General features: G+C 38.8%; 1 protein-coding gene across 13 annotated transcripts in view; it reads left to right on the top strand.

Moving 5' to 3' along the window:
- CCDC88A (coiled-coil domain containing 88A) overlaps positions 1 to 26,937 on the top strand; it is a 74,042-nt gene that overhangs the window by 10,202 nt on the left and 36,903 nt on the right. For all 13 annotated transcript variants that reach the window (XM_042884009.1, XM_042884000.1, XM_042883980.1 and 10 more), the window contains exons 3-12: positions 6,378 to 6,486; positions 11,435 to 11,504; positions 15,822 to 15,880; positions 17,122 to 17,205; positions 17,741 to 17,881; positions 18,891 to 19,060; positions 22,312 to 22,393; positions 23,349 to 23,507; positions 25,341 to 25,487; positions 26,504 to 26,648. In XM_042884009.1, coding sequence (XP_042739943.1) covers positions 6,378 to 6,486; positions 11,435 to 11,504; positions 15,822 to 15,880; positions 17,122 to 17,205; positions 17,741 to 17,881; positions 18,891 to 19,060; positions 22,312 to 22,393; positions 23,349 to 23,507; positions 25,341 to 25,487; positions 26,504 to 26,648 — 1,166 coding nt within the window. The remainder of the gene's footprint in view (positions 1 to 6,377; positions 6,487 to 11,434; positions 11,505 to 15,821; positions 15,881 to 17,121; positions 17,206 to 17,740; positions 17,882 to 18,890; positions 19,061 to 22,311; positions 22,394 to 23,348; positions 23,508 to 25,340; positions 25,488 to 26,503; positions 26,649 to 26,937) is intronic.

Genomic DNA, 26,937 nt, shown 5'->3' with positions numbered 1-26,937 from the left:
CAGAATGGCTGTCATGTTGTCTTAATGTAGTGCTATGTTAATGAAGGCAGTTCAGAGTCATTATTGTCACAGAAGCACAGAGCATCTTTCATCACAGTGAGTGAATCACACGAAGGAATTGCCTGCACTGTTTTTCAAAGTTGGTGCCAAAGGTGCTTTCTGACTACTAACTTTATTTTGCTTCTGTAGTTTTTCTTAAATACTGTTGCCTCAAAAGGTGGGAAGAAATGAAACGTCAGACATCAGATCTCGAATACACGATGATTTTGTCTGGCTGTTTGCACATGAACCTGTAAACCTGGGAAAATACAGATATGAGGGGATGCCTCTTCTAGCAAATCATACCACTGCTCCTGAGATGGTGAGGCCAGCAGGTTCATTTTGATGGAGGAAGGAGATACTGGGTTGCTCAGCACAAAGGCTTGTAGCACTGCTTCACGTGCAGTTTTTCTAGCATGTTTCCACCTTGAGTAGTTTGACAGCTCCTGTGCTGTGAGCTTAAGCACTGTGCAGCTGCCTTGTGAGTAGTTCAGCCTGCTCAGATGCTGCAGAGCTCAGGCTGGGAGTAGGGAAGTGGTTACGTAGGCTTCATTTTGTCCATGTCTGTTCTGGCAGTATTGATCCCTGGGATCCCCACCAAGTAGTCAATTTGTTGTAGGCCACTTGGTTGTGTTTCTTAAAGCAAAAGCTTTGGAGCTTCAGCCTCCTAGCAGTTTATGATGTTGGACATATGGCTAGGAGATGGAGTTTTGTACAAGGAGCTCTTTTGATGCTAGTCCTAAAGCTCATGTTGGGATGAGGCAAAAAGCCTTTGATACAGCTGGTGGATATTTTTGCACATGTAGTCAATCTTTGCTAAATGCAGAGTTAGCAAAGCATCATTAAACTGAGGTACTGATGGTCACCTTATTTTGGGGTAAAGATAACGTGGTATTTGTTGTAATATCTTCAGATGTTTGAGCAGATATCTGGAGAACTACGCAAGCATTTAGCTGTGCCTGGATCGCTGCTTGAAAAGTGTTGTCTTGAGGGTAGAAATACAGATGCTTTGCAAGAGGTGGATTGTGATAACCACTCACTAAAAAGGCAGAGGAGTGGTTAGTGCTTGGTTGCTGCATGTTAGGATTTGAGCATCCTTTTACTGGATCCTACAGAAGTGCACGAAGTTAAAGGCTAAGCAGGATTCAAAAGTGAAACTTGAGCCACTCCAGATCATACACAGCTTGTTTCTTTAGCAAGTCAGGCTGCAGCTGTCTAGTTGTAGTAGTCATATGTGCATTGCCAATATTATAAATACATTGCAGCCTCAGCAACGTTTACATGTAAAAATGAATACTGTGCTGCAGTACCCTAGAGCTCTACTGATAGAGTAACAGTCAGTATTTATTACCCTTCAAGATGTGCAACAGTTATATTCACTCAATGGCAAATTTAAAATTGGGGTGTGGTATAATACTTGATGATTAAGTACCAACGAGGAACAGATGGTGAGAGAGGACACAACTGGTTTGCAGCTTGCAGAGGTTTAGCCATGAAGCCATTAAGCTATCACATTCCCTTTTCTGATAGGTTTTTGGTCAATGAAAAATTGAAGACAATCCTTGATTTTGTATGAGGTCTCAAGCTGTAATTCGTGGCACTGGTAATATTTCAAAAACGCTGAAGTTCTCTCTGTGTTCAGTAGTTTTCAACTGATGTGTTATTGGGATAGATGCTCTTGTCTGTTTTTATTGCTATTGAGATTAATGTATCTTGTCATAAGTAGGTTGCTCTTAAATGCAAAACTGCTTAAGGGTATCTTTTACTGCTCTGCTTCCTATTGACTTCTTGACAGATTTGCCCTATTTTGCTAGGCTATTTGCTACTGAAGCAGTTCAGTGTCTCCACCCAATAAAGGGACCGGTTCAGAGCGTGTTGTGTTAAAAAAGCTCCCAGTGTAAACAGGGCAGCAGCCACAAGAACCTTCTGTTTTCTAAAAACCGGTTTTTAATGCTCATCTTTGTAAAAGATCCGTTTTAGAAATTGTTTTTAAAATTATTTTATTGCTTATTACGTTCCCAACAGCACATCTTGTTTCACTGGTATTGGACCGGCTGTATTCTAATAAGTGTTAGCGTTTAGCATTACTAAAATTTATTATAGGTTTTTCTTAGCATTAACAGTTACTTAGCACTGGTATAAATAACCTTTTATAACCGTAATAAATTGCAACAAAATATAAACAAATTTGAAGATGCATGCTCTTGAAAGCAATACAAATTCTGGGATTTGTGTTTAGAATATGATCTTTCTGCTTGGAAAAATGTTGCATATTTTATTTCATTAGTCTCCCAGTTATTTCAGAATGCTTGATAGGAGCATTCAAGTAACTCTGGCACGTAGCAGTCTGACAGAATACGTCTATACTAACAATATATAACGGAAAGCCTAAGTAACATCAAGCTGTGGTTTTGTGCTTTGAAAGGAGCAAGTTAAGGAATTAATACTCCAGCTGCCCCTCTGAGGACTATATTGACTGAATGAGGATGATGTAAAACGGTGGTTTGTAGTTCAGGAAGATCAGTGAGTTTTAAAGTTGGTGGTTTCTAGATAACAGGTCCTGGTTGTTGGTAGGGGACCTGGTAGGGGGAAGGGGATTTTGTTTTTTAAAATAGTGGAGTTCTTTCCAAGGGGCCTCATCAGTTCTTCTGGTGACAGTTCAGTGCAGACAGTGAGCTGTCAGTGTCCTTCTTGGGTGTTGTGCAGTTGGGACATGTTTTGAAAGCCAGAATTTTCCTCACATCTAATGCTGTGGATTTTAAGAACAACGAATGAAACTTTTTGACCTCAAATAGTGTAATTTTTATCAAAAAAGAAGGCAGGTATTTTCATAAAGTGCAAGGAACGTGTCAGCCATTAAGTTGGTGTTGAGAGATGAAGATGTGCAGCATGTAAAGGAGAGGGACAAACAGGGTGATCTGTTGGAAACAAATCCAAAGGGATGTTGCCTTACTTTCGGAAGCCATGTAAGTGAACAAGTCAGAAAACGTCTGGCTCTCACTGACACTAACTTTGACACAAGATTAACACCGTGCAGTTTCTGATCATCTTTGTCCAGGCTTAACTTGCCAGAGTTGATCCATACGTTGTTGGATTTGTAAGGATTAAGGTGGAGAGGATGAAACTTAAGAATGATTTTGTCGTAGTACTGTTGACTAAGTATCTGCTGATGTCCTGATAATGCTCAGATTAGAATCTGATAGGATATGGTGTGAGGGATGAGCAGGTATTTCTATGCAGGAGTATGCAGGAGCTGGGGACAGGTATGATGACTCTGTAGGTCCTCACCGTGCCTGAGTGTTATGACTCCTGGTTTCAAAAGTGTGTTTTCATATCCTCCAATAAAACATAAAGCACGCTTGCCATGTCTTACGGTGTGTGTAAGTGCCAGCAGTGAAATACTATCTTACAAAACAAAAAGATAGCAGGACTGATGCACGGCTGCAGCAAAGCACCTGCATCTTAAGAAATCTTGGGCTCTAGCTGTGTTTTTCTTCCTCCCCACACAAAGTTGCAGTGCTGATTTTTTTTTTTTTTTTCTGCTGCTGTTCAGGGATTTGTTTGCATGTTGTCCATCCCAAAACTACATAATTAATTTGCCTTACAAGTTTGTGAAGATTGAGGTTTGCATAACAGCCTGAGCTTTTGACATCTGTGTTTTGAATATGTGTAACTGCACGTGAATTTTAGCGGTGGTGCTGAAGATTATGCTGTTATGATATCCAGGAAACATTGTTAAGGATTCTCTAAAGGGAGACTCAGTTGAAATGTGTAGCATTAGAAGTGCAGCTGAAGATGATGCTAAAGCCTGGAGGTAATCGTCTTTAAGATTAAAGGTGAAGATTAAAGAACCAGATCAGCCTTTTGAAGATATGAATGCAGGAGTAGGAGATTCCAGTTGATCTCTGTATTCCATCACCAAGATTTATCCTGGATTTTCTCTTCTGGTTTTAACGAGTCTGAATGAATTCAGTTTAGAAAGGAGTTCAGTTCTGCGTGTCTGTAAAGCATAATCTTTTTTAGCCCATTTGTTTCCTTTAGTAACTTCAGGTGGACTCAATTAATAAACCCAGGATGACATAGTGGCATAGTTTTGGTAGTATATTCTATGGCATACTTTGTTTATAGCTTTTTCTGGAATGTGGTGATGAGCATTTAGTAGTGAAGCAATTACCCCTGTGTAAATCTGTGTCTGAATTTTTGTAGATTTCTATGTACAAGAAAATAGCAGTAGTGTTTATGTAGTGTTTTCCGTCTTAAGAATGACTGTTTCAGAGGTGTATTGTAAAACAGATCCAACTTGCTTTTTGTAGCAGTATTTTTATGTTATTTGTGTCCATGCTTACAAGTTGGGAGATGCTGATAGTAATTAACTGAAGAAAAGGTGTAAATACACATCCAACCTGGCCTTGAACACCTCCAGGGATGGACAGGGCATCCACAGCCTCTCTGGGCAGCTGTTCCAGCACCTCACCACTCTCATAGTAAAGAACTTCCCCCTGACATCCAACCTCAATCTTCCCTCCCTCAACTTCAAGCCATTTCCCCTCGTCCTGCAGTTATCAACCCTTTCCAAGAGTTGATAGCACCTGGTGTTCAGGTCTTTGGTTCCTGCAGGATGCTTGGTGTGCAGCTCTTACCCACTGCACCCAGGGCTCCTCAGGAACTCTTCAGGAATGCTCTGTGTGCAGGATGTGCCACTGGGGTCGGCCTCTGCTCCTAGGTAATCAGTGATTGATAGGATGAGAGGTGATGGCCTTATGTTGCACCAGGGGAGGTTCAGGTTGGATATTAGGAAAAACTGCCCTTCAGAAGGAGTGGTAAAGTGGTGTAATGGGCTGCACAGGGAGCAGTGGGGTCCCCATCCCTGGAGGTGTTTGAGAAACACGGAGATGTGGCACGGAGGGATGTGGGCAGATGGTGGGAGCGGGCTGGTGGTTGGACTGGATCGTGGAGGTCTTTTCAACCTTAAGGATTCGATGATTCTGTGATCACCTTGTGAAAAACTGGTGAGCAGAGCTGTCCTGAGGGGTGATCATAGCAACTGCAGCATCAGCTGTGCTGTGGATAAGATGACTTCTCTTGTAGACAGCACTTGTCTTTAAAGAAGTAAAGAATCTATTTCTCTTTTGCTAGTATTTGGCTGCATTTCCTACAGTATTCAGCTCATTTCTGTTCTAGAGGAGGTTACTCCTCTTTCTGCATTTGATTCCCAAATGTAACCCTTTGCCCGTGCATTTATTGAATGTTGTTTTATTGCTATCTGGGCACTTTTGCACTTTCTCAGGATCATGCTCAGTTGTCATAGTGTTGTTTGAAGTGTTTTTTTTGTTCCCCCCCAGTTTTTGCCGATGGCAGCTCTGGTATTCCATTGTCTAAATCATTAATGACTGTGTTGAATAAAAGCAGACCCAGCAGACACATGGCCCTGCAGGAGCCTCCAGTGAGAAGCTGGTAGTTTGGTTGAGTGCAGCATTCCAGCTAGCTGCACGCTCATCTTACAGTAATATTATTGAACAATGCAATAATGTCATTAAATAACAGAAGCTGCATTGTGTAGCTGCATCAAGTATCTGTTAAAGTTCACATTGGCCATCTCTGAGCAATTCTCTAGGCCTTTTGCAGGGCGTTGTGGGTGTGTTGCACTGATTCTGTGTTGCTTTCCTTGGAAAAATCACAATGGCTGTTGGTTACACTCTCTTGTATGTGGCTAATAACATGGTATGTGATGAGGTATTGAAAAAGAATGACTCATCTGCATTTTCTCAGACCCTTAAAACTTTTGGAAGGAAAAAGGGATTGATTTCCTCTCTGAAGCAGAGATAAACCAGAGAAAAATCTGGTAGTATGTGAGAACACAAGACAAACACTCATTAATATCCCTTTGTTGACAGATTTCAGCTATCTGTAAATAAGTTTAAAGTAATTTAGTGTGTGTTAATATGATGTGTTTTGTATTCCACATTGTTCTAAAAGTTAGAAACCTCATTCTAATTCTGTGCCTCATGGTAGTGAAATAACACTGTGCAGCTTTTTAGTTTAGACATTGGTTAATGCAGCTAGTCTGAATTCTGTTATTCATAATTGTCTGCACAATCAGGAATAATTACTAATGTCTGCAGTGTGTGCTGGAATATTTACATTACAGCCCTGTTCTGCTTTCTGTATTCCACAGGGATGGGGCTGCTTATAGAGAAGTGCAAATCTGTGACTGTCAATCACTGTAACTTATATTCCTTCTCTTGTAGCTGCGATGGATGCTCCAAGTTACATTCTGCATTATTAGATGTGTTTAAAGGTTAATTTTCATTGTGTTTATTTCTTTTTATTTCTTGCAGCAATCCGAAGTCCACTAATCGGAATGTAAACAAGAGAGTCAACAATGATGAATCATTAAGGATTCAGAACTTGTCTATTTTGGTGAAGAAAATCAAATATTTCTACCAGGTCAGTAATTGTTTCTTACAATACCTTCTGCCCGTAGTTCTTTCTGAGCATTTTTTTTCATTATCTTTAAAAGTAATAACAGTAAGAGTAATATTTTGTGAAAACAGTGTAATTAGTCTGTTGTTTATAAATCTGGTCAGAATTCTTCATCACCACTTTCACAGCTGGAGGAGGAGTCCAAAAGCACTCGTTTGTGAAAGATGTTCTGTTTCATACAGTGAATATCCTGCATCTTTGCTCACTTAGTACCTTAATCTGTGTCTTTCTGAATTGAGACAAGTTCTGTGCCTGAGATAAATGGCTGTATGTACATTTAGTTGACTAAACAACAGTGCATCTGTGTGTTTAGAATTCATTTGATTTTTATTAGGAAAAATAAAAACCTAATAGGGAAGAGCAGTAAACATTGTGATGAGCTGTAGAACAGTTACTGAATTTTTGTGTGTTCATCTTGTGCAGAAGGTAAGAGTTAATACTACGCTTTCTAATTTGAGTTGGTGGCACATGGACAGACTGTAGCAGGATGCTGTGGATACCACCAGCATACTTCACAGTGTGTATTTTAGTGTCTCCTCCCACTTCCTCGGAATGCTCTGGCAAGCAGGAAAGCCCAGATGTGGGAGGAAATCTCAGTTATCTGCTCTAACTTCATCACTGTGGTATCTGTACTTCTGTAAGCTTTTTCTCATGTGTACACATACACACTTTGTCCTTAAAAACTCCAAAATACAGTGAGAATTCCCAGCTGATGCTTACTGCAGTGATACATGGCAGCTACTACATGTGGGTGTAAGTGCTGCTGGCTTATACTCAGGCATTTCCATTTCCTGATGGTAGTTGTTTGCAGACAGGTATTAGTGCTACAGGTAACAGGTGCAACACCAGTGACAGAAATGATCTTTACCTGAAAATAAAGCAATCCTTGTGCTTCTTGTGCGTGGTACTGTTCCACTAGAAGCGTGAGGCCAAACTGCTTCCATTTCACTGATCTGTTTCAGTGTGATTCAGGATTTTGGATGTTGATCCAAGCCTTTGTCTTAGAAATAACATACAAAAGCTGGGTTTTTTTTTTTTGTTTGTTTGTTTGTTTTTTTGTCTTATTTTTCTTCAATAAATGTTTGATTCAGTCGCCATGTCTTTAATGGTTCAACTCCTGCTCTCGAAGTGCAAGCTGTATAGAACTGCTTGTGCCTTTTTTTCCCCTTTTGCGTGCCAGTCTTTCACATTTCTGGTCTTGTGAGATACCAGTCCCTCCGTATAGTACAAGTGAGGGAACTTGCAAACATCAAAGGTCTGGCATTTCAGTAGGGGCTAAAAGTATTTAGTAGCCAAACTGGAGCATTTGTTCAAATTTACACTTGCTTTACTCTTTGTGCTTGGTTGGTTTGGAGGGAAATGTTAGAAGATGGGTTGTAGATACACAACCATTGATCATTTGTATTCATCTACTTCCTAATTTGATGCTGCAGCTTGAAAATCTTGCAATGACCCTGTATGCACTTCCCCCCTGGCAGGATCCTGAGGCACTCATCAGACGGATCTTTGAATGTTACGCTCAGCAGTGTGGCTTCCAGCAGTCTGCCAGCCTTACCTGCCTCCTTTGTGGTCATTCTCTGATTTGCCACCTTTGCTGGCCTTTATGGTAGTCTGTCTTTCCTATTTCCCAGTCTCTGTTCCTTGGAAGGATCGACTGCCCAGATCCTTTCTTCTTAATGTAGAGCATGTTTCTCAGAAACAGGTTATTTTTGTGTGGAGTTTGTTTGCTAATTTCTTAAAGAAGGGGGAATTTGGCAAGGTGGTGCAATAAGAGGCAGCAAGAAGGATGGCACTCTGCTGGGTACCAACAAATTTCCTTCCTGTCTGTTCCAGCTCTGAATAGCCTGCTCAGGATTTCATTCCTGCAGAGATGTTTGGTAATGGTCACATACTGCACTTCCTCCTTTATGCTTCTGAGTAGACGTGTGTCACATCCCAGGCAATGGCTTGAGCATTAAGCTAGTGGGTAAATGCTGCTTCCCTTTCCTCTTAGGTACTGACATATGCTCATGCACAACTTGTGGGAAGGTGATGGACAAGTTTGCTAGCCCTGTGACCTCAGTATAGGTCACACTTGTTGAGGGTGTCCAAGTAGAAGGGTAGCAGGCTGCTGTGCAGTACATGTGGTGCAGATGAAAGGGCAGAAAGGAGCAATGAAGGAAAACAAGCTAAATGGACTGCTGGGCATTTTTAAGCACAGGATTATCTATGCAGTGTGAGTGCTGGTGCAGCAGTCCTCAGGTGTGGGATGTCAGAGCAGTGTGAATGTGACCATATAGCTCCACTAAACCACAGCACGATGAGATAAGCAGGTAAGCTTCTGTTTGCAGTGTAGGATGTTGTCACTGCAGTTGTAGGGTTAGGCCTTTGGTCCTTATTAAATGGTAGTATTTTATTATAATATTATTTTGCCTGTGGACTGCCACATTGAGTAAGCAGTGAGTTGGAATTGATTTGTACATAAATTAAGGCATAAAGTATTGAAGTGTACAAGTGTATGTTGCAAATGTCCCTGCTTTAAACTGTATCTGCGTTAAAAATTCAGAAAAAAATCAAAAATATCTGCCTCAAAAAAATAGAAAAGTTTCTTACTGTTATGTACGTGCTTTTGTATATTCAGACTTGTTCTGTGTTTTGACAGCCAGTTTGATATCACTAGTATTGCCAAAGCCAGGTTGATTTTGACTTTCAGTCCTTCTGATAAAAAATATATCTGCGTTTGCACTTGCAAACACAGCCTTTCACAGGAGGGAGTTCATTTTATATGATTTGGAAAGTAATGCATATTTCAGTACCCTATGTATTTCTATCTATTCTTTCCAGCTGAAACATACAGATTTCTGTTTCTGTCCCAAATTCTTGTTTTTCATCACTGTATCTTTAATAAGATAGCCTGGTGACAATATTCACTGAGGATTTTTTCATTATGTACTGGAAAGCCACATGGTACAAAGGGTTGTTAATGATGGTTGATGTTTTTTCTGAATTAAAAATACCACCTGAGTTAAAAAAAATATATATATATTTTTTTTTAAATCCCTTTTTCCAGTTTACTTCTATTGCTTGAAGTTTCTGTTCAGTGTAGCATTTGGACCTAGACTAGTAGTGCTTTTATTTACCTGTGCACAGAATGGGGGCAGTGGTGGTCAGGAGAACCTTCCAAGTTATCTCCCTCCCTTTGTTAGTATCATCTTCTGTTCCTGCTCAAACAACAAGCAGTTCCTTTTAAGTGTGTGTAAATTGAATGTGAACAAATGATTTGATTTATACAAAACTGAAACAAAGATTAGATCATAAAACAATGCAGTCCGTTAAGATATCTGGGTTACAGCTTTCCAGTCTGGCTGCCCAGGTATCACAGGGCTGTGGGCTGCAGCAGGCAACACAGTATCTCAAACTCCATCTGCATGTATCCACACAGATCACTTGTAAAGCCTCCTGCATCCGAGGTCATGAGGATAATTCCAGAAAGAGGGTTGTTTAATGCCAGGATTTGTTTGGGATTTGAAGCCTGTTGGTTTTGTTCCCTCTCAAACCTAGTGCAGCCTAACAGCTGGTGTTTTCCTGCAGCCTTGTGTGTGGGTTAGCAAGGCAGCATAGCAAACTCAGCTTCAAAAAGGGGAGGGTGCTGCAGTTCCTGTCACCTGGGGAATTACCCAAAGCAGAGAAGCAAGTGCTTAATGGATGCACTGGTATTGAGCCTTGGGGGCTTCTCATCTGAGTGGCTCAGGCAGCCCTCTGAACAGGCGTCGTGTTTGGTGTGTTCTGAATGGGATGGAGTTGGGAGTACTGGAAAATATTCACTGTATTGCCATACAATAATGTGTGTTACCTGGGAATAAGATATGGATTTTTATTTATTTTTTTTAATTGTTAGCTTTAGTTTATTTTAACTCCAAGAACTGTTTGTTGTGAAATTGTCTGTTAGTTTATTGCACATGGGTTTTATAGAATTTATGAGAAGCATTCTCTCAACACAGCAGATAATTGCATTGAGGTGTTGCTAATGTATTTGTCCAAAAAGCAGCACTGATAAAATATAACATTCAAAAAAACCCCACATTTATTAGATTATAATTAGGACTCTTAGTTCCTGTGCCATTTAGTTAGATTTATTGGTTTTGTGCCTCTTTTCTGTGCCATTTTAGTTAGATTACAAGTGCATCTTCTCATTTGTTTTACTGTGGAAAAACAAAAAGCATGACTCCAGAGCTGCTGATATGATTGCATCTGTGAATAAACATCTGGGAATACGAGGAAGACTACTCTGCTTGGGAAGAATTAGGCTCTGTCTAGACTGGGGATTTGACCTGATTACAGCCATTACTGGCTGACAGTAACTATCCATTGATACAATCTGTGGAATAGATAGGCAAAGCTGCTGCGTGAGTGTGGGACTTACCAAACTAAAACTCTGTTTGATCAGACAAATAGGATTTTCTGCCTTCATATTCAGGATTGCCACAGCATAAATGCATTGGAAAAGCGGTGACTTCTAGGTTTTATTTAGGTATTTAGGTTTTAAGACTATGGTCATAAATTCAGGGAAGTTCATCTTCCGTTGTTCAATTGAAACTTTGAGCAAACAAACATAAGCTAGTCAGAGAAACAAACAGTAATAATTACAAGGAATTTTGCTGCATTCTGAGGCACAAAACCAATAAACCACCTCCTTACCACATGGGGATTTCACTGTGTTGAGGTGATCTTGCAAACCAACAAAACAAGGCTTGTGCAGCAGAAATTCAGTTGTAAGCTTTCTGTTTAGAGTGCAAATAAGTATTGTATGTGTATGTATTAAGATGTATATAATTCAGAACTACTTGTGGAATACTAATTTCATCTTAGTGCTGGTCAGCATTTGATACTTTTGTTCAGTACATCAACTTTGAAAATATTTTCACTTTTATAGGAATGTTTGCAGCAGCTGATCATGATGGCTTTGCCAAATGTCTTAATAATCGGCAGAAATCCTCTCTCAGGTAAGTTTATTTTTAACAAAGATGAAAATTGATATCGGTGTAACTTGTTATTTCACTGGAAATATTGTTCACGTATAAATAGCTGCTGTTAGCAGCTGTTTTACTGAGTAACACTTTTTGTTCACACCAAGGGTCCATACTTGACAAAAATTCCAAACCTCAACACTGAATTCACACAGACGTGCATTTTCCAGCAACCAGTGAGCCACTGATATGACAAAATATACGTTTCATGTATTCCCAGCTGGTATGTTTTCAGCTGCCTTTACCTAAGCCATCCTTGAGAATACTGGTGGTTTGGTGCATCTCACTTGGTCCAAAACCTAATCCTTGTTTGTTTTTTTTTTTCTTCCCCCAAACTCTCTTGCATCGTTGCCTGAAAAATGTTGCAGTTACCTTCTTTCTTTCTCCCCTGAACTGACGCTGTCTTCTCCGTGCTCCCACCTTCTTTGCTTCCAGCTCTGAGAGTTGAAATTTTCAGACCGAGAAAATTAGCCTGTATGGACCCAGCTGACTATCCACAGCTACTTGGGAATCTCTGCACCATGCTCTCAATACCAGAAGCACGGAGCAGATACACCTGGCCTGCATGGAGCCACTTATGGATTGGGCAGAATTAATTTCCTTGGGTCTAATGTGTCCCAATACCTGTGATGTTCTAGCACCTCAGCAGAGAGGTTAGGAACTACTCTAAACAGGCTGTGTAGCTTCCCCTGGCTTTTTTTCCTCTTTTTTTTTTTTTGGTCTTACATGCCATGCATCAGTGTGTGTGAGACAAGGTTTTTCTCGTTAGCAAGAAGAGCCATCTGCGTTAGCTCTCATTTCAACTCCAGGGTTCATAACTCCGATACTTTCCATATCCCATCTGCGTATACACCATTTATGTAGATATCTTGATTTAATTTTCTTGAGTTTTACGTTTGGCTCTTGATGATTGCTGCTTTTGCTTCTGAGGTCATGGCATTTTAAGTTTTTCTATGTGTAGGTACTATAATCTGTCACATGCACTGTTAAGTGTGAACGTGGTCACTGTTGTTCCAACGTTTTGCTTTTATACTTTGATTCCAGACATTCCTAAGGTTTTTAAAATCCATGGATTTGCCTAAAAATGAGATTTAGTGGAGAAGCAGATTTAAAAAAAACCAAGCAGGTCGTAATGTTGTTTTTGTAATGATGGTTTTTTATTCTCTTTAAGATAGTGAGACAGAGTACATCTTAAGGGCTTAAGGTTATGTACTGTGGTAGAAAATTCCAATAAAAATGCACTATGAAAAACCACAGAGAAAATGTAGTATTTGAATATGTACACAGAAGCCTATGCTTTAGTGCTTAATAAGGAAGCTTCTTCCTATTGTGGGACCTCAGCTTTTGTGGTTTGGCATCTGGACCCTCTGGTAATACATGTATTGCTCTCTTCTGGAGAAGTTATTGTATCTGAGAGAAAATACAGACTTTACTGTAGCTTAGCCCAGGGATTAAAATACATTCTGGTATACAGACGAGATTCTTGAAGATGTTTCAGGTTCCTGCTGCAGGCCTGTATCTGAAATTGTTTTCCTCCAAAAAGTTTCTCCATTTCATGCCCTTTTAAATACTGCTCTTAAGGTTCTCTTGAAGAGGACCTCATCCCATATATAAGGAGCTGAAAGCCTTTTTCTTGGTGGAGGAGGAGTGTGGGGGAGGGTAGTGTAGCAAAATCAAACCTCTGCGACCTTTAGAGAGACTTGCTTTGTAAATTTGATTGCATGAGGGCAATCTTGCACAGCAAAAGCAGATTCTCCAATAGTGAGTAGGATTTCACCCTGTAAGGCTTAGGCTGCAGCTGTGGTTTCTCTTTGGAATGTATCCCAGTTTTTCCCACTTGCAGTGCTTTGCACATAAGAAGTGGTTGATAAGTAGAGAAATTCCTGAAGATGATGATTTGAAGAAGGTGAGAGCAGATGAGATTTCAGGAAAAGAACATGTTTGGCTGCAGCAGAAGCAGTTGGTTAATAAAGGAAAATGCAGGTAGAATTCTGGATTTGGTCTTTGGTTTAAAAGAGATCATCAGAGACTTCATCATAAAGAAACATTTTGGTTATGCTAATTGACAGGAGGCCAGTTTGAGGATAAACCTCAATGCAAAGAGCTGCAGGCTGTGGTTGTGAATGTTGAATTGAAGAGGAAAAGGATGAAGGAGATGATGAAGAGGCGAATATTCTTTAAATGGGGGAAGAGGAAAGATTAAAATCACTTAATATTTCTGAGGTAGCAAGCTAGGGGATGGTGGGATGATGGAAGGCTACAGAGAATGTGAAAATTGAGGGTAAGAGGGAGCCCAGGGAAGATTAGTGGATGGGATAAGGGACCAAGTTTGAGAAGCACATTGAAGGGTTTAGTACAGAGGCTTCAGTGATCTACTTCTGTATCTGTGATGGAGTGAAAGGAGCAAAAACAGACAGGACAGTCGGTAGTAGTGAGAAGCTAAGGTTGTTCAGTATTTTGCCATGTTCCATCAGGGAATGTAGGGAAAAGGCATGAGAACAATCTCCAGGTAGGTTTTTAGGAGCATCAGTCAAATGCTGAACCAGTGTGCAGATGAGAGCTCCAGAGGATTTCGGGGATTGTTGTTAGAGAAGTCTGATGAGTTTATTGGAGTAAGTGAATTTCCAGTGTGAGACAGTGGAGTGGGTTACAACATTCTGTTTAATTTGTGTCGGTTCAAATAGACACCCAGGTGGAATTGTTCTTCTCTAGCTGAGGTGACATGCTCCTCATGAAATGTATTCACTGATGTTCTCTGTTACTGCGTAAGAGACTGCAGCTCGAGTTTTTGGGATGCAAGAAATCTCTGCAGTGAAGAACAATCTCCCACTTGAGTTTGTGTTTTGAAAAGTTTGAGTGTTACCTGTCAGTGGGGGCTGTACTTCTCTCCCTGTCAGAGAAGCAGGTTGAATCAGTGTTGAAAAAGGCACTCTACTCAATACTGCAGTGCACAGAAAAGTGCTGGCAGTGGCTCTCTTCCCGGTTTTGCACCTTTGTTTTTTTCTGCTTTCTTTTCTTTTGCTCAAGATTACCTTGTTTAGTTTTTTAAGGATTTTAAACTTGATTCACTTATCAAATACTTCAGTGGATAAAAACAAAGGCTGATTTTTCAAGCAGTTGTAATTGAGTGATTACATCTTTGTTTTATGGGAGTTTATCCAAAGTAGATCAAAGTAGTTGTCCAATATAAAGGAAGTGTGTGGTCTGTGCTATTCAAAAAGATGATTCTGGTTTTCCATTAGATGCTTATCATCATCTCAAGATCATCAGAGGTCATCTGTGATTACTAACTGAATCCATTAGAAGTGAAATTTTGGTGCAGGTTAAAGAAGGGTTGTGCATATCATACCACAACCTGCACTTTGCCTGTAGTGTTCCTTATTTGGCCTAGGGGTGAACATGCTGCTGCTGGTGGTAGTTATACCAGCTCACCTATAGAACTTGGGTTTGTGGAACAAGGGTTAGATTTCTATCCCAAGCCTGCATTATTATGTTTGACAGCATAGTTTTTGTCTGGTTAGCTAATAACAAAATAAACTCATTGCTGAAATCCTGAGTATGTTTTACAGAGGATGCTATTGAGATTCTTTTGTTCCCAAAACTGGGAATGAAATAGGAAGTACTTTTTCAGTAAAGCAAAGTGATGTATGGCCATGCAGAGGTTAATCCAGCTAGACTAAACTATTTTGCCATCCTGAAGTGTTCACTCTGTGGCATGATGTGGTGTATTTAGTAGCAGGACCAGGAAATTCTGGCTGTATGAAGGAAGATATATCTTTACTGAGCTGTAAAGAGGGATCTTAAGCTTTTTTTTTCAATTTTTTTAAAAGAAATTAAGATGCTTAAGGCCAGATTTGGAAATACAGTTTGGTTTCTAGATGTGGAGATGAATATCTAATGTGCTGCCTAATTATTTCATAAAGCTTTATTTAATTTGCCTCTTAATTGTTGATAGCCTAGGGGTGACAGACGATTTGAACGCTTCTGCAAGCATGCTGAGATAGCTGAGAATCCAGCTGAAAACTTGGTCATGTCCAAAACACTTGAAAACATCACTTCAGTTTTGCTGTGTGAAGGCCTGAAACTCTGCTTTTTCTATCATGCATGTTAAGCTATTTGTAAGCATTAAGTTGGCAGTTAAATGGCAAAAAGGGCAAAGTTGAAAGCTGGAAAGAAGGGGTTTTCTTTGCCTTTGTTTTCTAAGTTGGGATAATGCAAATTATAAGACAATAGTGAGAAAAGCTAATGTTCTCTGAGCTTCGGTTCACCATTTTTTTCTTTCTTTCTACTTAGAGCCAAGTACTAATGAAATACATAAAATACTCCTGCTTATGCTTGGTTGTGCTGTTCAGGTAAGCTTAAATAATGTTTGTTTGTATGGAATAGTTTGTTGTCAAACTATAGGACATTTTCTTGTCCTACTACTTCAATACATGAAGTTGTATGTAACTGTAACCTTCATTTTTCTGATGATGGTGTTGCTCTCCTTGACAATCAGGATGTTGACAGTTCAAGTGGCTACAGCTCTGCATCTCCTATGTCTTATTGCATATGGCAAACTTTGTAAGGTTTCTAATGGTTCATTAATTGTAACTGTACTCACCTTAGATACTGTAAAGAAAGAAAGGAAATGATAAAGTAATGAAGAGTTGCCTTAGTTATATCTTGCTGAAATGGCTTGCATTCAGTCTGCCTACTCTGCTTAATTTTCATTAATTTGTAAACTAAGCAGGGTGAAATGAGTGAAGGAAGTCGCGCTACTCAGACGTGTCGTGTCCAGCAAGGATGTGTAAATCTTTCTAGCACTGTCTCCCTTTGCACAGTTTTGCTGTCAGAGTTGTTACAGGTTGTAACTGCGCGACCTTTACCTTCTAGGCTGTTCTAACCTAAACTTTGAAGATTTGCTTTTCCACGAGGGATGTGTTTGGTAGGCTTGGCAGTGAGTAGGCTACAAGGCAGATCAGATGTACGCTCGTATCAAGGTGTCTCCTGGGAGCTCTTGGTTCATGGGCAAGGTTAGGTCCCTCACTAAGAGAACAGCTGCTTTGTGCATTGAGCTGGCGACAGCACGAGTGAGAATAGTGCAGGACAGATGACAGGGTGGAAGTATTTCTAAGATACCCTGCTCCTGTGGTCACGTATTCAATAGATTCTTCTAATGGACTGCAGTTCATTAAGGAGGCTTGCACCGTTCAGCTAATTAAACTGAAAAAATAGATTAATCGTGTATTTTTAACAACGTAGGTAAGCGATGTGAGTATTAAAAAGAGGACACTGAGGAAGTGCTTGTGGAACTTTGAACAAATAGCTGCTTTAAGAAACTTCTTCCTTGCCCCCATTGCAGTAGCTGCTCTTTTTCTTTATCATTTTATTAATGTTGAAAGTTATTGTAATTATTACAGCATATATTATATATATTATAGCATAAATCAAGTACTTACTGATCAAGGAAATTATTGCATAATAATTTAGTGATTACTGAAATTTCAGCTTTGTTACTCTTCATTCTTAAAAATACAAAGGAGGAATGGAAATACTTGTGATTTTATATATAGATGTGCTTTAATGTATATAATGCATATATATATTTTAGTGTCAGAAAAAGGAAGAATTCATTGAAAGAATCCAACATCTGGATTTTGACACAAAAGCAGCTGTTGCAGCCCATATTCAAGAGGTATGTTGTTGTTTTTATGCTTTTCATTTTCTGGAGGTGGATTATTTTGTAAGAGCTTTTATGTTTGTTCAAAAGCAGGAAAATCAAATGGAAAGTTTGTCTATCTACTCTTTTTAGGGAGCAAAAAATGTCTTTATATTTTAGCTTAATTCAGAAAAAGATTTTGCCATCAAATTCCTTACACTGTGAGAGCAGTGCTTAGAAGCAAGTATGTTGCTCCAAGAAATTCTTAGATGTATTGCAAACTGAGCTTAATGAGAATGTCACATACAAATTTCTAAATAAAAGATGAATCTCCTATGCTGCAGTATGTCATAGACACTTTTTGCTTCTTATTTTGCCAGAAATGCAAGTTAAGGTAGGTAGGAAGCCATTCCATTGCATACAACTTAATGTATATTAAGCATTCATGTCTTTTTAATGTCCTGTGACAACTCAGCCCATGTAGTTTCAGCATTGTTTTATTTATGCTTCTTTATTTACTGGCATAATTTAAAGGGCGTGCCTTTTTTCTCTTCTGTTTCATTCTTTGTAGGTAACTCAGAACCAGGAGAACGTGTTTGATCTGCAGTGGACGGATGTCATTGTATTTACACAAGACTCTGTTGAACCTCTTCTGAGAAATATGGCATCACATTTGAGAAGACTTGTAGATGAAAGAGATGAGCACTTAGAGGTACAGATGTGCTTTATTGCTTAAGCGAAACATGAGAAATGATTTTTGCAAATGGAGATGGTTACTGTTTTTAGAACACTTCAATGTAGGTTCAGTTGGTGTACAAAAGCAAGGACTCCTTACTGCCAAAATGTTGCTTCGAGTGGTTACAACGTGCGTACTTTCTGTTGAATACTGGGACAAAGCTGAGGGGAAAGTAGCAGCTGATCTTTATCATATGGGCAGTTTACATGGATGTTGGAGCTCTTTTACAGCCATAAGCAGAAAAAAAAAAGAGCTGCATCTGTAAAGTCTCCAGGAATCAGTAACCCATGAGTGTACATGGCAGTCACTGAAAGGTGTCTGTTGCATTCATGTATCATATGGTTTTGAGTGAATTGGAGCAGAACCCAGGAGCAGAGTTCTTATAGGCTTATGAAGCACTGCTTGCACAGTGTGAGAATGAGAAATAGATGCGTATTAAAAAACAATGCAAGTTATGAATCATCTTAAGGATACCAGATTTGCCCCTCAGTAGCATGGGAATGTAATGATGTTGCAATTGTTCCTGTGAATGTCACCAACTGTGTCCCATTCACAGCTTTGGTAAGTGTAAAGGAGCAGTTTGAGGGGAGACTGTATGTGGTGATCATTTTTTTGGAAAGCAAGGAAGAAGTAGCTTTACTGTGGAAGAGATCTTCCTCTTGAAATAACACTTTTTTTTTTAACAGTCAAAAGGGAATGCTCCCATAGCTCTTATTCATTGTTTATGCAGCTGGCAGGGATGCCACTGCTTAATAAAGAGCACCACTTTCTTTACAGGCTTATTTTTATCCTCATTTTGGAGGAATTCATGAGGAATTATCCTGTCCATTTTGGGCACTGTTATTTTGGTGGACCTAAATCTAAATTTGAGTAGTTTTACAATAGCCAATCAATACTGTTAAATAACTGTGACTATTCATAACTTGCTTTAGGTATAGAGGTGTGCAAAGGGCTTAACTTTTTTTTCCTATACTTTATTTCTTAGACTATCATAGAACTCTCAGAAGAACGGGACTCTCTCCAATTGCAACCTCAGACATTAGTAGCACAATCACCTTGTGGATCTCCTTGCTTGAAAGACACTGAAAGCAAACAGCACCTGACAGTTGAGCTAGCAGATGCCAAAGCAAAGATAAGAAGGCTTAGGCAAGAGATGTGAGTACCTGTAGGCTGCAGTTACGTGCTGAAAGTTGTTCATTTTTAATCATTTTTGATGTCACATGATAGTAGCACTCTGTGTGCAAATTCTTTCTTTCAAATGTTAGAATGCAGTTTTAAATGCCTTTTTTAAGCTATTGTACCCCAGGGAGCATATTTCTAGCACATAAACATATTTGTGCACAACCAGGACAAACACAGCTTTTCAGCTGTGTGTGTCTTAACATTGCACAGCTTATCTAACATTGCATTGCTTTTTTCTTTTACATGTTGTGTCTGTAGTATAGTTTCTGAGGCAACTTCTTTATGCTTCCTCTGTTGTTCTTGAGCAATAAACTGTGCCTGAGTGTGGCTTTAACGTATGTGTGTTCATGCATGTTTTTGAGAGAGTAATCTGACGTGCTTAAAATTGCCTCAGCTGCAGTTGCGTGGGGAGGACATTTAGGATCTGGAAGTAAGAGCTGTGTCCTTGATTACTGGAGGATTAGTGGCAAAACATGGCATTTAAAAGGAGATAGGGAATCACTGCAGTGCTATCTGTAGCATAATTAACTCATTCTTTTTAGAAATACAGTAAGAAATGGTCATCTGTGATTCGTTGGAGATGGGAAGAAAACATTCATTAGAATTTCTTTCTGCGTGTTTGTCTGTACAACATTTGTTTGCTCATGCTTCTTAAAACTGTTCCTTACAACTTGTCTGCAATGCCAGACTGTAGAGGAAATAAAGCAAACCAAATTCCAGTAAGTCTCTTGACCTGTTGGGTCAGTTCACTGGCAGGAGGTGGTTATTTATGGCTATGAAAGATGTAATTTGTGATGTGAGTAAAAATACAGATTGGGTCAATAAAGATTCTTAGTTTCCAAGTTGTTACCTTCATCTAGGTGGGGAGTGCTGCCTTCTCCCCCTGGTGGTGATCCTGGAGCTGCAGGGTATTTCCCCCTTCCTTCACCTGGTCCAAGTGATGTTAAAAAATAAAAATAAAAATCAATCCAACTGCAGCAAAGATCTGCGGTTTTTTTTTCATGAAAGACAACTGTTTTAGTACTTATCAAGAGATAACTACTGTCCTTAGAGTCTGGGAACAAATCTGAGTTGTAGTCAGGTTACCTAAGGAGAAAAATAGCAGGCCAGGGGGAGTATGTGATTCCGTACAGCAGTGTGTTGTTGTGGAATGAAATATGTGCAGTTTGAACGTAAAATTGCAGATGTTAAATTTGTAGAGACTTAATACGTGTAGTAAGTAATTTGCATCTCATGGAAACGGCGTAATTAGAGATTTTTAATCTTGCACATCAAGTGGAGAGAGGAGACAGGTAAAATTAAATAGAGTTGAAAGTAACATAAGTCAAAATTACAGCTCACTGGTCTGCTTTTATCAGAGTTTGTTGATCAGATTATCTCTAGCTGGCTGGCTTAAGTATCTAGTTGATTTACGCAGAGAAAGCCCTTCCCCCACCACATCTCAGCTTTCGTGAAGAATAGAGGACAAAAAGATGTGCCTTTTTTTTTCCCCTTCTGATGCCTGTATTATTATGTGCCTGGTGAAACGAGCCCGCCCAGGATATTCTATAAACAGCTGCACCAAGAAAATTAGTGAAAAAATTGCTGTTATTAGTTTGATTGACAGTTAATAGATAGCCTAAACAGTGAACACTGGTATGTTCTGTATAATTTAGTACAATCCTCTCTAGCCTGTAGCTGAAGCATGCAATTAGGACAGCAGCGATGGCTCAGAATATTTCACATTTTGCACTCCAGTTCCTCAATAAATTTCCTTTACAAGTAGCAGGACATTTAAAAGACTAGACTTGGATAAATTGACTTCTATCTATAGCATTTGTTATTAAATGCTGCTGATAAGCTTAAAACTGGATTCATTCCAGGATTGAAAATAGTAAGCTTTGAATTTATTTATAACCTGGTTTTGGCAGTGAACCTGGTTTAATATACACTGTAGCAAACAGAATTTCATGCAAGAGATCTGCTAAGCTTATTTTTCCCTGCAGTACCATATACCAACATTTGAATCCAAAGAGTGATTGGAGGCATGTGATCTAGAATCTCCAGACTTGAAAGCTGTACACCTGATTTTCCGTATTTCCATGTAGCACAATAATACCAGGAATATGAATGTTGATAGTGAAGTGACAGTAAGCTAACATAATGTGGAATGCATTTGTACTTCCGTCTGGATTCTGGACACTTATGTAGATGGGAAAGCTTTGATATCTGATGTTGCGGTGATATAAGATGAACCCCTGTCAAAGACCTTCTTGAAAGTGTGGTTGCAAAAAGGTCATGCACTGTGAGATTTACTTGTTTTTATAAGCAAGCATTATAGTTCTTATAGAAACAGAAGTGAGGATTAATTTCCAGTATTATTTTCAGACTGTACTGTACATTTGGTCTGTTCTCGTTTCCCACCTTATACTTCTGTTTCATATTTGAATTCCAAAATGCTCAATGATACAGGAACGCATTTGAACATGCAATATACCTTTAACTATGGGCAGTTTGGGAAATGGCACTTTTTTGGTTATTTTTTCAGTAGTGATCACTTGGTCTTGAGACAGAAATGAATATTGAACATTACATACTCTGTATCTCTGAGAAAATGAGATTTCTCTTTCAATTACTCATTGCTCAAAGAACTCATTTCTTGAGCACTGAAAATTAAGTGTTAGCTGGAAGTTAAGAATGAGTCCTATAAGAAGAGGAGTGTTCTAAATCAAATTGTTTTTGTTGTGAGCCTCTGAATAAACTAAAGCAAGAACTGCATTGTCTCCATAGAACTAAAAGTCATTATGCAGGAGGCTGCTTTCCATAATACCAGATTGTTTAAGTAGTAACTTTTTTAGTGAGTAATGGCATATGAGGCATATGAAAACCTCAATTCTTATTTGTACAAAAATGTGTACTATCTTTTCCCTTTTTTGTTTTTTAACAAAAATGCTTGTTGTGAAAATTATCCCCTCATCTTTCTGCCCTGCATGAGTAAGAGATCTCAGTGAACAAGGTTTTAACAACTATGAAAAGCCTGCCCAAATAAAAAAGGTTAAAAGCAGTCTAAGAGCTGGAGAATACCAGAAGCATAGTGGCATACTAAAGTTCTACACTCTGATGTGTTCATGAGATACTGGAGTCAATAACAGAAATATCAGTAAATCTTAGCATCTGCTTCTCAGGGTGATAACTATGAAGTTCTGCAGTCATCTTTAACTGTGTTTTGTGTTTTCTCTTTGAAGTGAGGAAAAGAATGAGCAATTTCTTGACTATAAACAAGAATTTGAAGAGGTGGAAAGTGAGTTAAGGAAGCTTCAGCAAGAGGTATGGGCTTTGTCAAGTTTAAGCTCCGCTCTGAACATGAATCGTTTGCTTCTTTGTTGGGTCTGCTGTGCTGGTAAAGCATTCTGCATTAGTTTACCATTTCTTCTCTGATGATTTTTTCACTTCAACGTTCAAGATATTTGCAACTAATATGTCCTGTGCTGAGGACTAAAGAGTAGCTGTGCTGAATTTCTGATATTGTTTTCTCCTCAAAAACAGCACATTCAAATTTTGACTGTTTTTCTTTAAACCTTGAATCTAGGTTGATAATGAAGGAAAGCATAAAAATCATTTGTTCTTAAAATCTGAGTTTATGTAATTATTGAGGAGCGCTTGATAATATTAGTGGTCAAGGAAATGTTCTGAAACTTAGAAAAGCTTGGAAAAGGCCAGCACAGTTCTCTTGGAAATCTGTTATGTTTGCTGCTCGTGTAGCTATGATAAATGTGTGAAGTAACAAAGCTTGTTTGTTTCTCCGTTTTTGGTACGTATTCTGAAACAGACATAAACTATGGAGAGTTTATGTAAAAAGTGCACACTGGACATCTGTTTTTTGCTATTGCCTCTATTGTGAATTGCCTTATTAAACACCAGCTAGAACTTCTTCAGCAATTTGATAAACAGTCTGCAGTTGCTTATTTTGGCAAATAAATATTGATTCAGGTCTCTAATTCAATGCTAGACATTAATTGCTCACAACCAGAGATTAGAATTTGTCCATCTAGGAGCATGAGATTTGAACACAGTCAGAAGTGGTCGTCTTCCTTTCAAAGCTAAGAACATTTGTGAAAGCATTCTGTGGCTGAATTCCTGAATTGTGTACAGATCAGAAATAACAAATGGCCTCACTGGGATACCAGTGAACATCAACTTGGTAGCATATTTGATGAATCAACGCGTAGGGAAAAAAATATTTGTGTCCTTTAATACTGTGTGCAATTTCTGCATTTTCTAGAATAAGAATTTACTCTCAGATGCCCGTGCTGCCAGAGCTTATAGAGATGAATTGGATATTCTTCGTGAGAAGGCAATTCGAGTTGACAAGCTCGAAAGTGAAGTCGGCCGGTACAAAGAGAGGCTGCGTGATATGGAATTCTACAAAGCTAGAATGGAGGTATGTTAACTTGAGAAAATACTGATTAGCCATCATTTTTTGTTTGCTGTCTTCTTTGGAAGTTGTTTTGATCACTTAAACATTGAGATGTGGAGCAATGTTGTTTTTTTTTTCTCTGGGATACATAGTAGTCAGTCTTGTATGGTAAAGCACAGCTCTTAGCGAGAGTCCCTGTGTCTAATTCCACGTTTTCATCGTGGCCTTAAGTTGTGCCAGGGGAGATTCAGGTTGGGCGTTAGGAACCTTTTCTTTCTCTGCAGGAGCAGTGAGGCATTGCAATGGGCTGCCCAGGGAGGTGGGGGGGTCACTGTCCTGGAGGTGCTCAAGAAATGTTCACGTGTTGTGGTGAGGGGCATGGTTTAGTGGGGAAACATTGGTGGTGGGTGAATGGTTAGACTGGAGGTCTTTATCTTGGAGGTCTTTTCCAACCATGGTTGATTCTATGATTTCAAGTCAGCAGTATTCACCATAGCTCCAAGCTCTCAAGACCAATAGGAAGGACTGTTTAGGATATACGTATTAGCTATTGAGAAACTCAAATGAGGAGCTGATTAACAGTATATTGAAGGTGTAGTAATTTAGTAATTTTTTTCTACTTTGTAAATCTCCAAAGAGAGGGTACTTTTCTAAGTAAAGCGTTGAAGAAATACTGGTGGCACAGTAAATAAATAAGATGACAAGATTCCATGGATAAAATGCACTGAAAAAGATTCACTGACACTGTGCTGGAGGCACCTACTTTTCTACCAAGAATTAGTTTAGAAATCAAATCATTGTAGCAAATTTCTAAGGCAAATAGAAAGTTGGCAGAATTTTTGAGTGAAATAATCACTTATGGGAGTCAAAGCTAATTAAAGTTTTAAGAAGATTTCAAGGTGGGCATTAAAAAACATAACTCTTAGGAAAGCAGAAAAAACTAAAATGGAAGTGAAGATCTGTTTATTTTGAAAAAGTAAAATTAGGATACTAGTTCAAAACCTCTCTTTAAAGTAAAAATGACCAAAAAGCCAACAAGATATGAGGCTAAACTACACAGTTGCACAGTGTCATTCCATGTTATTTCTTCATTGAATGTAGACTCTTAAAATCACAGAGCTGGATGGGAATCTCAGGATCACATTCAGCCCCACTGTAAACGTGCCGAGTATTTCTTACATTTCCATACCACTCCAAACAAAGCTTTGGTGTTCATCCATCTTTTAAGACCGGACTGGTAAAGTGTCCACAGCCTTTCATAGCAGTCTTTTGCTTCTTTGAAGTCTGTGACATATCACACATTCTGTCATAGTTCTTTGTGCTCCACAGCCCGACAGCATTCTGCCTTATAAGGTAATTTTTTCCATTCTCTGGGTTCTGTGCTCATTTATATCTTTGTTAGAATTAGATTCCTAAAACTAAACCTTGTCCTCATCCAGGAGGAATTTCATTTTCACGTGCATTTTAAGCTAATAAAAAATTAAAATTTGTTTACATGTTCTATGGCCTGCCATCACTCTGATTTATTTTCTCTCAGGCATACTTGGTTATGGACAGTTGTTAATTAGTTTGGTTTGCTCTGTAATAAGTTAACATTTCAGTAGGTAGGAGTTCAAAGATATTTATTATATTCGGTGATCTCTTTTTCAGGTATAGTTGGTCACTGCACACTTAAGTTTGAAAATTTTTGTGTGTCGCTCAGTTACGTGTAACTGCTGTAAATCTGTTTCTGAGGTTTGTTACAGCTCTCAAATGAATGTTCAGCATTAAAACATTTCTAAAGCTAGGCGTGATGAGTATCAAAGTTGTATTAATAGCACAGTAATTTTATCCTGTTTGTTTCTCTTGCCTTTGTAGGAGTTAATGGAAGACAACCAAGTGATGCTAGAAACAAAGAGAATGTTTGAGGATCAAATCAAGACATTGCAGCTCCGTTCTGATAAATTACACGTGGTAGAAAAAGAGAATCTCCAATTAAAAGCTAAACTACATGAAATGGAGTTGGTAAGTGTAAATGGATGACGAAGAAACCTACTAAAAATCTTAGAGTTCTATTTGTACTTTTAATAAAAGACCTTCCTGTCAGAACGGTGTGGGAGAAAAGGAAGGTATGTCTTGATTTACTGATCTTTTTCTGATGGGCTTTGCTACAGTAGTCTTGATTCTGCTTGGGGAAATAAAAATTGCAAAGAGCAATACTCTTCCAAAATGTTTAATCAGCTTAAGTTATGCTGATGAGACTCATTAGTAAGAGGATAGGATAAAAGTTTTTTGGATGATACGGTATTTTTTTGTCTCTTAAGTACTTAGATCAGTACATGGTTCATGTTTCCACTTCTAGAAAAATAAAGTGACATATTTTCCAGAAGGTTTTTCTCAAAATAATTTTTGTTTTTAACCATTTCTTCCCTCAAAAGTAAATACTGTATAAAATAAAGTATAAAATCATAATTTGCCCGTTTTGCAGGTTTATTTGGTTTGCTTTCAGTTTTCATTGAGGAGCAGGAGTTTACCTTCTAATCTGAAAATTTTCAGAAATTGATAGTGAGGTATAGCTGCACTTTATTTTCCTACAAGAGTAGAATGTGCTGAGAGGGGGACTTGCAAAGGCTGTTGAGACTCTTTTACTGTGGACCCACTCCTGTTACAGCTTTTTGCATGGAAGTGGTCTTATAGTAGAGGGACAAATACTGATCCTCTTGTTTATTGTGAGTGCCACAAGCTGTGCTTACTGCATATGCTTCCTTTCCTGATATTCTGAGAGAAGTGAATTTTGAAAAACAATAAATTGAGTCGTGGCCATAGGATATGTTGAGAAAAGAAAATGTGTTTGTCGTTTGAGAAGAGGTATTATATTTGTCTATGTCCTCCGTAATTTTGTCTGTTCCTCCCTGTCTCACTGTGCGTTGGCAAATCAGAAAAGGCACCCTGCATTTCTCTGTTATGTACTTGATAGTCAATAATTTTGTGCATGTTGAGATGTAACTGTTTCTAAAGTTACACATGAAATCATTTTTAAGGAGCGTGATATGGACAGAAGGAAGATTGAGGAACTTATGGAGGAAAACATGGCTCTAGAAATGGCTCAGAAACGAAGTATGGATGAATCACTACATCTTGGCTGGGAACTTGAGCAGATAAGCAGGTTTACTGATCATTCTGAAGGTAAGTTTAATAATATTTGCAAACTGGGAAGGAGTTGATAAATGAAGGCTTGGCAGGGAGAGTACTATTAAGAAATTAAAGCTCCTAATCCTGATTAGTTATTGCTGGTTTCTTTTTTTCTTTTTTAAACTCAGGCCCCTATATCTGTGCAGAGGCAACCGTGTGTTAAAAGGGTAAAACCCATAAATACCTTGGAGTTAAATGGTTTTGGCATTCAAACGTCTGTATTCTGCCTTGGTACTCTGAAAGTTAGGAGAGACTTACTAAGGTTTCTCAGTAATTACAGTAA

Source organism: Lagopus leucura, unplaced genomic scaffold (genome assembly GCF_019238085.1).
Source record: "Lagopus leucura isolate 7727_CA_CO unplaced genomic scaffold, USGS_WTPT01 Super-Scaffold_73, whole genome shotgun sequence".
Lineage (NCBI taxonomy): Eukaryota > Metazoa > Chordata > Aves > Galliformes > Phasianidae > Lagopus > Lagopus leucura.
This window is presented reverse-complemented; position numbering and strand designations above follow the sequence as displayed.